The sequence below is a fragment of the Hemiscyllium ocellatum genome, chromosome 32 (assembly GCF_020745735.1).
Source record: "Hemiscyllium ocellatum isolate sHemOce1 chromosome 32, sHemOce1.pat.X.cur, whole genome shotgun sequence".
In the NCBI taxonomy this organism is placed as follows: Eukaryota; Metazoa; Chordata; class Chondrichthyes; order Orectolobiformes; family Hemiscylliidae; genus Hemiscyllium; species Hemiscyllium ocellatum.
The window spans coordinates 38449146-38459349 of record NC_083432.1 but is presented as its reverse complement, the minus strand read 5'-3'; the positions used below and the strand labels follow the sequence as shown (position 1 = coordinate 38459349).

At 41.2% G+C, this 10204-nt stretch overlaps 1 protein-coding gene across 1 annotated transcript; it reads left to right on the top strand.

Moving 5' to 3' along the window:
* The first annotated feature begins 958 nt into the window (after positions 1 to 958).
* nkiras2 (NFKB inhibitor interacting Ras-like 2) lies at positions 959 to 6612 on the top strand. The gene is made up of 4 exons (XM_060848792.1): positions 959 to 1138; positions 3510 to 3643; positions 4877 to 5118; positions 6233 to 6612. Exons 2-4 carry the CDS (start codon positions 3550 to 3552, stop codon positions 6467 to 6469), a joined length of 573 nt encoding a protein of 190 aa, XP_060704775.1. The 5' UTR covers positions 959 to 1138; positions 3510 to 3549; the 3' UTR covers positions 6470 to 6612.
* The last annotated feature ends 3592 nt before the right edge of the window (positions 6613 to 10204 follow it).

The following is a 10204-nucleotide window of genomic DNA, read 5'->3' as shown; positions in this document are numbered from 1 at the left end:
TGCAAGATCCCTCCAAACCACAACCAGCCTGACTTGTTCCTCCAGTGCTACTGGGTGATAATCCTGGAACTCCCTTCCTAAATGAACCTACACTTCATGGACTGCAGCAGTTCAAGATGACAATTCAGCAGAGGCTTTCAATGGTATTTAGGAATGGGTAATATTTGGTGGCCTAGCAATACCCACATCCCATAAACAAATAATAAGAACAGTTCTCAAAAAAGGGATGTGTTCAGTAGAATGGATGTAATGATAATTCTGTTCAAGTGGCAGTTGTGGTTCTGATGGAGGTACCTTCACCCCTGAATCAGGTTACAGATCCAAGTCCCACTCCAGAGATTTAAGTGCAAAAATCCATGCTGACACTGAGCTGATGTGGTGTGCCTTCCAGATATCAAATCAAGGCTATGTCTGCCCCATCTGGCAGACATAACACTATTACAACAGTGGTAGAGGAATTACCCCCTCTTCTTCTGCCCAACATTTAGCAATCGATCAACACTGCAAAAACAATGATTACGTTGTTGTCTATGCAGATTGGCCATTGCATCTTTTGCTTTGCAACACTGACTACATTTCAGTAGAACTTAATCTGCCATAAAAGCCTTAGGGACACCCTGAGGTTGTGAAAGGCACTTGGGGGGAATGGCAATGCACAGCAGCCTGTGCAGCCAGAGACACCAACCTCTCATGAACAAGTAAACAAACGCACAGATGAAAGTCTTTCTTTCTGGGAAAATAAATGCATTTGGTGAAATGGAACCAATATTTACAAAAATAAAATTTGTTGGACTGTAAGTAATTTCCACCTCCCTTAGTGTATCCTGCCAAGGAAGGTGAGTATACCTTCCTGATGAAATGAAGGGGCATGTTCCCCTCCAGGCCTGTTGAGGGCGCTGTCTGTGGAGTAGTGCCGAGGGGCTGAGGTAACTCATGTTCCGCGCCGTCTCGTTGATTGTTTGTTGGGATGAAGCAGAGGATGGGCTTGTTTTGAGGAGGGAAGACCCTCTTTATTTTAACCTGTTTACCTGCCGGGAGGTTAACTCAATATAAATATTCTCATTCCTCCTCCACGGACATTCGGAGAGAGGTGATCCTGAAACTGCGTTCTCCCAAGCTTCCCATTTATTATTTGCAGGTAAAAGTGTCAGCAGCAATCACTGGGCATGGAGTATTGATCCATTTGTTTATACTCCTCCTGTTTATATGTTACACAGTGTTCATGAGCCTTTTCAGTCTGCATTATTTTCAGCTGGCCCAATGGGTTGGCCCCTTGGGACAGGTGGCTTTATATTCAATTCCCAATATCCCCCCCAGGGACTTGAGCAACAGAATCCAGGCTGATCTCCCCAAGGGAGTGCTGCACTGTCAGAAGTGCCATCTTTCAAATGATACACCTTTTTCAGGTGGATGTGGACGATCCCTTAGCAATGTAATGCTCCCTGGTGACCCTTTATCCCTCAGTCAACATTATTAATTTAAAAGAAAAATCATGGGTCTTTTTCTAAAGGCTGGTTTTGGCTATCTCAGTCTCTCGTGTTGAATGCTTGCCTGTCATGTTCTATTGCAATCTGCCTTTTGTTTATTTCTGCTAGACTTGTGCATTTGTTTATCCTCGGTTGGTGTATAAATGTGCTCAGTGTTCATTTTGCCATATCTGGCTTGGAGAGATATGGATTGTATTAGGTCAGATGAGGGGAAAGTAGCTACGCATATCTCAGTACAAAAGGAAGTTTTAAATTAAGGAGACTCTGAAACATTAACTAAAACATCCTAGTTGATGTTATAAAAGCAAAATATTGTGGATGCTGGAAATCAGAAATAAAAGAGAAAATGATGGAGAAACTCAGCTTTTGTGGTGCTATCTGTGGACAGAGAAATGAAATTAATGCTTTGAGTCTGATTTGACTTTTCTTCAGTATTGGGGATCTGGAAATGCTGTTGGATTTGCCTGTTTATGCAATCAACTCAACCTGTACTGCACGTAATGAAGAGTGCAGGTGATCAAGGTTTCCTTAAGCTTATCAGTATTTGGGATATATTTTTACTCATTTTTTGTATGTTAAGCAATCATGCAACATGAAACAGCCATTTGGCCCATTGTGCCTCTGCTGGCTACCCAACTAATCCTACTCCCGTTTCTTTCCTTGCAGTTCTGCGACTTTTTTTTATTTTTCAAGTGAAGTCACATGGTGTACAGGATGTTCTAGCTAGGTGGATAAAGAATTGGTTGAGCAACAGGAGACAGAGTAGTAGTTGAAGGAAGTTTCTCGAAATGAAGTGGTGTTCCACAGGGATCAGTGGTGGGACCACTGTTGTTTGTGATAGACATAAATGATCTGGAAGAGGGCACTGTTGGTATGATCAGCAAGTTTGCAGATGACACAAAGATTGGTGGAGTAGCAGAAAGCATAAGAGACTGTCAAAGAATATAGGAGGATATAGATAGACTGGAGAGTTGGGTGGAAAAGTGGCAGATGGAGGTCAATCCATCAGACAAGTGAGGTGATGCATTTAGGGAAGTCTAATTCTGGAACAAATTATACAATGAATGGAAGAGCCTTGGGAAAAGTTGATGGGCAGAGACATCTGGGAGTGCAGGTCCATTGTACTCTGAAGGTTGCTGCACAGGTGGTAGAGTGGTCAAGAAGGCATCTATTATGCTTGCCTTCATTGGACAGGGTATTGAGTATAAGAGCTGGCAAGTCATGTTAAAATTGTACAAGACATTGGCTCGGCCGCATTGAGAATACTGTGTACAGTTCTGGTCGCTACTTTACCAAAAGGATGTGGATGCTTGGAGAGGGTGCAGAGAAGGTTTACAAGAATGTTGCCTGGGGTATGGAAGGTGCTAGCTATGAAGAGATTTGTTTTCATTAGAAAAAAGGAGATTGAGGGGGGAACCTGATTTGAGGTTTACAAAATCTTGAAGGGTGTAGACAGGGTGGATAGAGACAAGCATTTTCCCGGGGTGAAGGATTCAATAATGAGAAGTCTGCTTTCAAGGTGAGAGGTGAAAAATTTAAGGGGGATACACGTGGCAAGTACTTCACACAGAGGGTGGTGGGTGTCTGGAACGCGTTGCCAGCAGAGGTGGTAGAGGCAGGCAAGGTAGATTCATTTAAGATGCATCTGGACAGATGCAGGAGTAGGTGGGGAGCAGAGGGATACAGATGCTTGGGAATTGGGTGACAGGTTTAGACAGTAGATTTGGAATAGCTCAGGTTTGGAGGGCTGAAGGGCCTGTGCCTGGGCTGTAAATTTCTAAGTTCAGTTCAGTTCAGTTCAATAACATCCTGAAAGTTACTGTTGAATCTAATGTGAGCCATCCTTTTGGGCAGCACATCACCGTAACAATATTATTGAATTTGCTGTTCTTTAACAGGCGGTATTGATGATTTGGCATTAATTCTTGCACTTTCTAGGATGTCTCAGCCAATTCTGAATTTGATACTGTTCACATACTCTATATGCTGACGGTTGTTTAACATTTTTTTTTCTCCATACAGTTCCCACTTCTGGTTGGTGTTAGCAGTTCCTGAGAGTGCAATGGGGAAGAGCTGTAAAGTGGTAGTTTGTGGCTTGGCATCAGTTGGAAAAACGGCCATTTTGGAACAGCTTCTCTATGGAAACCATGTTGTTGGTGAGTGCAGAGGCAGCATAGTTAGGAAAAAAAAATAACTTTTTATTTACAACTTTCTCCTGCTTTCAGTGAGAATGATGAATTATGTGGATAAGAAAAAATCTTGGCATTGGCTGAATGGGGAGACCGGATGTGACAGGCCTTGCTGGTGAGATTGTAATCTGATCACTAATTAGGTGTTGTGTAAAAATCTGTAAGGACACACTTTATAACAATACTGAGCACCAGGGTGGGCCGATACTTGGAATATAGCAAGAGACAGCTGATGCATTCATCTGCTCAGTGTAAACATAGCATTGTACAAGAAGGATTGGCAAAACAAAACCATATTGACTCTGGTTGCATTAAGCCTTTTTCAACATCCTGCTATTTTTCTTTAACAATAAACTCTAGTATTTTTCCCACAACAGATGTTTCCTGTTTTCTGCCTCCCTCTTAAATAGAGGTGTTAGATTAGTAGTTTTCCAATTGTCTGAAACCCTCCTGAAAGCCAATGAGTTCTGGAAAGTTTCTACCTGCCCTGACTATTTCTGCAACCACTTTCTTTAAAACCCTTGGATGTAGGTTATCAGATCCTGGTGAGTTGTCTGTCAACTGAAAGAAGCCATCTATTTTTATACATTTCTTGTCAATTTAATAGCATAATCAATTTTCTCCCTTTTTGTTTGGCATCCACTGCTGCTTCCTAAAAGTTACTAATTCTCTTGTCTCCTACTGTCTTCGTTCCCAATGACTCTCCTGCCCCTTGGATGCTGCCTGACCTGCTGTGCCTTTCCAGCGCCACACTTTTTGGCTCCAACTCTAATCATCTGCAGTCCTCACTCTCTCTCCCACTCTTCTTGATGGTCTTTGTTCACTGTGGGTGGTCATCGTTCCTCATGAGTCTCTCTTGACTGGAGTACAGTTTCCTGAATATCGTGAAATATCTAATGAAATGTCTGTCACTACTCATCTACTGACCTTCTTGTCAATGTGTTTTCCCAGCCTGCGTTAGTTGAGAATACTGGTAAGAGATTGGGTTGCTCTCCTCAAAAGTTAACCATGTTATGATCACTATCTCTTAGAGGTTCTTAACTATGAGATATCTTTTTAATCTTACCTCATTCCACAATTCTAGTTCTGGACATCCAAAAAGAGGAAGCAAGCTATCAGCATCAACCCTGTCAGACTTTCGAAAAATAGTTTATACATGACGCCCTGAATCATCCCCCCCTTTTTTTTCCTCTCTCTAAGGTTCTGAGACAAATGAAACCCTGGAAGATATTTATGTTGGTTCCATAGAGACAGACCGTGGTGTGCGGGAGCAGGTGCGCTTTTATGATACAAGAGGCCTGAGGGAAGGCGTTGAGCTTCCCAAGCATTACTATTCCTTTGCTGATGGATTTGTATTGGTGTACAGCATAGACAGCTGGGAATCCTTCAAGCGAGTCGAAGCCCTGAAGAAGGAAATTGACAGGTCCCGCGATAAGAAGGAGGTACAGTGATAAACATTGTTCTGTGGTATCACTACCAAAGTACTTCTATGTTCCTGTGCATGTAACTAACTTTATTTAATGCTTTCAAATTGCATTCTATAATTCTTGATCTGTTGACTGAAGAGCTATGCTTTAAACTGAAGTGGTCAGAAAATGCCTCATTGGTGAAATTTGTTTTATGATGTGTTGATGCTGGTCAATGAAGCACGATACCACTTCCGCTGACATCAAACACGTTTCAACTCCCAGTAGAACAAACAGGCACTTCACACCAAATATTCTTACAAGAACTTAAGATACAAGATCAAAAAAGGTGACTTAGTCTATCGAACAGACCTCTTCCATCTGCAGGCTCTGATGTGGGCTGTGTCTCACCCGTTTTAAATTCTCCACAGGTCGTTCTGCATAAATATTTCCTGATCCCCAAAGCGATTAAACAAACAGGCTGTGTAATACTGCAGTTTGCAGGCAGTTTTGAGTGCTGTTTTCAGCCTGGGTTCAGCTGCCTGATGCTCATTTCACATAGAACTCTCGCAGCCTGCAATGGAAAGGACTGGCATTGCCTCAATCTATGCCGCAAAACTCTCACATCCGACATAGGAGTTGTGTGTAGTTTTCCCAAAAGTCATTCATACACTTGAGAAGCAGTTCAGTTGATCCACCTTCAAAAAAAAGGCCAACAAGTTCAAAGGAGGACACCCGGCCCCTCATGCCTCTGCTTGCTTTTTGCTTGACCTCAGCTGATCAGTTTAGTCCCACTGTGGAGGTGGAGGTGATGAATATTTTCAAAAGGAATCAGGATGGGCACATGGTAGAAACAGATGTGCAGATCTATGGACTAGGAGTTGGGGAATGAGACTGAGATAGTTAACTGGTTGCACATCAGAGATTGAACCTGTGGTCCCGCTGGCTTGGTTCCATCAGGGTCCATCAGCTAAATTATTGTGGAAGCTCAGGAGTTTTAACTTATTTTGTTCTATTACCTTTATCTTGAAATAGCATAGCCTGTCTTCTTAAAGTTTTCTTCCTTGAGTAATTTTTTTACAGGCATTGATTAAAAAGCTTTAAATACAAGTTGCCATTGAAAGCTCTCCTTTCATGCCTGTTTCTGCAGGTGACAATTGTAATTCTGGGAAACAAGTGCGACTTACAGGAAGGACGACGTGTGGACCACGATGCTGTTCAACACTGGGCAAAGTCAGAGAAAGTTAAACTGTGGGAGGTGTCTGTGGCAGAGCGCAAGACTCTGATTGAGCCATTTGTCCACCTGGCCAGTAAGATGACCCAACCTCAGAGCAAGTCCACATTCCCACTCAGCCGTAAGAAAGGAAGTGGCTCGATCGACAACTAATGCAGTATGTGAAATGCAAAGATTCCATTTGAGCACAAAAGCTTGTTCCATTCCTGTAAAGCATTAATCCCATGAAGAGCTCCTGTACTTATTTATGTTTCTAAAGTTATTTTCTCATTCGTATAATAAAACTTTTATTTATATTGAGCATATTAATGTGATATTAAAATCAATATGTTCCTTTTTTCAGTGCATTAACTTAACAAAAGTATTCAAGAATTGGAGACGCAGTTGAAACGGAGGGCTTGACTAAAACTTTGCAAAAGTGAGGACTGCAGATGCTGGAAACCAGAGTTTAGATCAGAGTGGTGCTGGAAAGGCACAGCAGGTCAGGCAGCATCCGAGGAGCAGGAAAATCGGCGTTTTGGGCAAAAGCCCCTCATTAGGAATCTGCTTTTGCCTGAAACGTCGATTTTTTTTTTCCCTGCTCCTCAGATGCTGTCTGACCTTGACTAAAACTTTGACAGTCGTCTTATCAAAACTGACAAAACTTAGCTTCTTTGCTTAACACATTTCCAGTTAATGCTATGGAAACAGAAAGTTTACACAACAGAAGGAAGTCCTTTGGCCCATTGTGCCTTATGCCAACTGAGAACGAATGATCCAGCCTTCTTCCATTTTCTAACTCTTGCTCCATGACAATATGGGCTGTACCACTTAAAGTGCACGACCGTGTAGTTCTGAAATGTAACAAGGGTTTCTGTTTTATAACCCTATAAGGCAATAACTTCTAGGCCTCCACCATTATTTGGTGAGAAAAGCTCTTAACTACTCTTGCCCTTGCCTGGTTAATTTCAATCAATGCCCCGGGTTTTCTTTTTAAGGGAAATAGCTATATACCAAATGTTATGAAGTTGAAGGCATGTACTGTATCTCAGAGAGAGAGAGTGAAGCACCTGTGATATGGCAGTCTGAGTGTACTGGAAACTTGAAAATGTGTAACATGTGGCTGTGAAATGGATACTGAGTTGGTTGCTATTTTGACAGCAACTCAAATTTAACCAATCAGTTTAAATTATGCCCTAGGATACTAAAACCCAGTCGAGTTTGATTCGATGTTGGCAAAACAATAAATTCAATGAGACAATCTGATGTTGGGGATATAAGAATGTAGGCATTTTGAAAATTGGAGACAGAGCAATTACCATTAGTCGTGAGAGACCCAAGAAATTAGGAAACACACTCTATCAAAGGTACCTTTTCATATGAAGCATATTTGCAGTAAAAAGAACGAAGATGACCCAGGGAGATCTTCAGTTGGAAGAAGAAAGACATTGCAGATGATAGCCACTGTGTGGTTTTGTAATTAAGTTGATGTAATTTTAATGTATCTTATTGGAACAGCATATCGTTATAATAGAATTAGAGGCAGCTAATAAACAGTTAAGAGAAGGGGGGGGGTTAGAGTTGTGAATAATTGTTTAATGCTCACTTTTAGAGTTAAGAAGTAAATTGATGTTATTTTCTTTAGTGGAATTTAAGAGTTTTCTATCACTCATATTTTACCAGATTACGAGCTGAGGTGAGCTTTTCTGAGTGTTTGGTTTAATCAATAGACAGATTCGCTGCCGTGTCATACCACACATCCATGCCCTTTCAATTGTATGTACCTTATTTAAATCTCCCCTTAGTATTCTGTCTTCAAAAGAAAATAGTCCCAATCTATCATTGTATCTAAAATTTTCCACACCGGGCACCGTCCTTGTAAAGGTTAGTAGTTTGTCTCATGCGATCATTTGGTTGTGTAACTGGCTGGGAGAGATTTGGGCAGTGAGAAGGCATGACACTTGAACATTCTATTAAGTAATGCTAGGGATGCACAGTGGGTTTCTAAAATTCATCTACTGGATGTGAATGTCACTGGACAGGCCAGCATTTATTGCTCAGGTTATCCCTGTTTGCTCAAAGGGCAGTTTTAAAAAAAGCCACATGGATGTGGGTCTGGAATCACATGTAGGAAAGACCAGGTAGCATGGCAGCTTCCTTCTTTAAGGGACATTAATGGGGTTTTCTGATGATCAACAGCAGTTTTAGATTTAGAGTCATTGTCACCTATATATGAAAATACAGTGAAAAGTGTTTTGCATGTTATACATGTTTCATGATCATCATGAGTCTCAATGTGGAGGTGCCAGTGTTGGACTGGGGTGGACAAAGTTAAAAATCACAGAACATCAGGTTTGCACTAGTTTGCGGAGCTCGAAACCTGTGTCCCCATTCTGAGTGACTAAAGAGTTTTGCTCAGTACTTTGTATCACTTGTATGACACTTTGCTGTTTTACTATAAATTCTGTGTCGTATGATCCTGTCCGCCTAGCTACCTGACAAAGGAACAGCGCTCTGTACTTTCAATATAACCTGGTGTTGTGTGATTTTTATCATTAGTCATTCAACTCTTAAAAATGTGGAATTAAGATTGAATTCAACTTTCACCATCTACTATGGTGGTCTCCAAACCGAGGTACTCGGAACATTACCTGGGTCTCTAGATTAATAATTTTATCAGCAATACCACTAGACTATCAACTTACCCCATTTGAAAGTGAAAGCGAGATATTCTTGTTAAACATTCACCTACAATTTTCATCTGTCCGTAGCTTCTATCTTAGTTCCTAGCATTCAGGGATTCTGCTTGACGTTTGGCACCACTGTAGAAAAGTTTCTTATCCCCTGCACGTGACGCAACCATCTTTTGAGTTCTGAATTCTTAAACGCTGATTAAAGGTAACATTTAGACAAAGCATCAAAGGTGCAACACATGTTAACTAGACTTTTTACGTGGAATAGTCCAACCATCTGAGGACAGGATTGAGCTAACTGGGCCTCTGCTCTCTAGGATTTCATAGGATGAGAAATGATCTTGTTAAAATCTACAAAATACTTAAAGGGACAGCATGGTAGATGCAGGTGGAGTTTTCCATTGTTTAAAGAGTCTAGAACCAGAGGGCACAATTTAAACATAGAAGGATAGAATAGGAGCAGGAGTAGGCCATTTGAATCTGTGACCCTGCTCTGTCATTCAATATGATCATGGTTGATCATTGAGCTCAATATCCTAATTCTATCCTCTCCCCATATCCCTTGATCCCTCTAGCCACAAGAGGTGTATCCATCCCCTTGAAAACACAATGTTTTGGTCTCGACCACTTTCTGTGGTAGTGATCATAAAAGTAATAATAAACATGGAGGGATGCCGTTTAGGACTAAGTGAGGAGAAATGTTTTTATTTAGGATGGTGGTTTGAAGTTCTCTATCCCAGAGGGGTGTGGAAGCTCAGTGTATATTTAAAAATAGAAATTGATCCATTTTGGGTTATCAATGATGTAAAGGGTTGTTGGGATAGGGTGGGTAAAAGGCATTGACGTATTCAGTGAAGCGTAATTGAACTAAATAACAGAGGACTCCATAGGCTGAATGGTCTACTTCTGTTCCTGTGTTCCTATATATCCTGATGTTGCTACTACAAACGGGGCTACAGCCTGTATGTCTAGGTCCAAAGAGGCCTTTCGGATATGAAATGATGAGCTGAGTAAGACACACTATTTGGAGGTCAAATTAAAAAAGAAACTTGAATCTGCCCGAGAACAACTGAACCATCATATACTAACAGTGAAACTAGCAAACATCTTTCGTAAGAAGAGAATTCAACAAACAGGCAAACCATTGGATCCTGATGAGGTACACGTAAAATGTTAAAAGATATTTTATTTTCACAGATGCTGACCAACTTTTGCA

Coding starts and splice junctions, on each gene's coding strand:
- nkiras2 (XM_060848792.1), top strand. CDS start 3,550: ATGGGGAAGAGCTGTAAAGTGGTAGTTTGTGGCTTGGCATCAGTTGGA. Junction 3,644..4,876: donor CTATGGAAACCATGTTGTTG/GTGAGTGCAGAG, acceptor CCTCTCTCTAAG/GTTCTGAGACAAATGAAACC. Junction 5,119..6,232: donor GGTCCCGCGATAAGAAGGAG/GTACAGTGATAA, acceptor CTGTTTCTGCAG/GTGACAATTGTAATTCTGGG.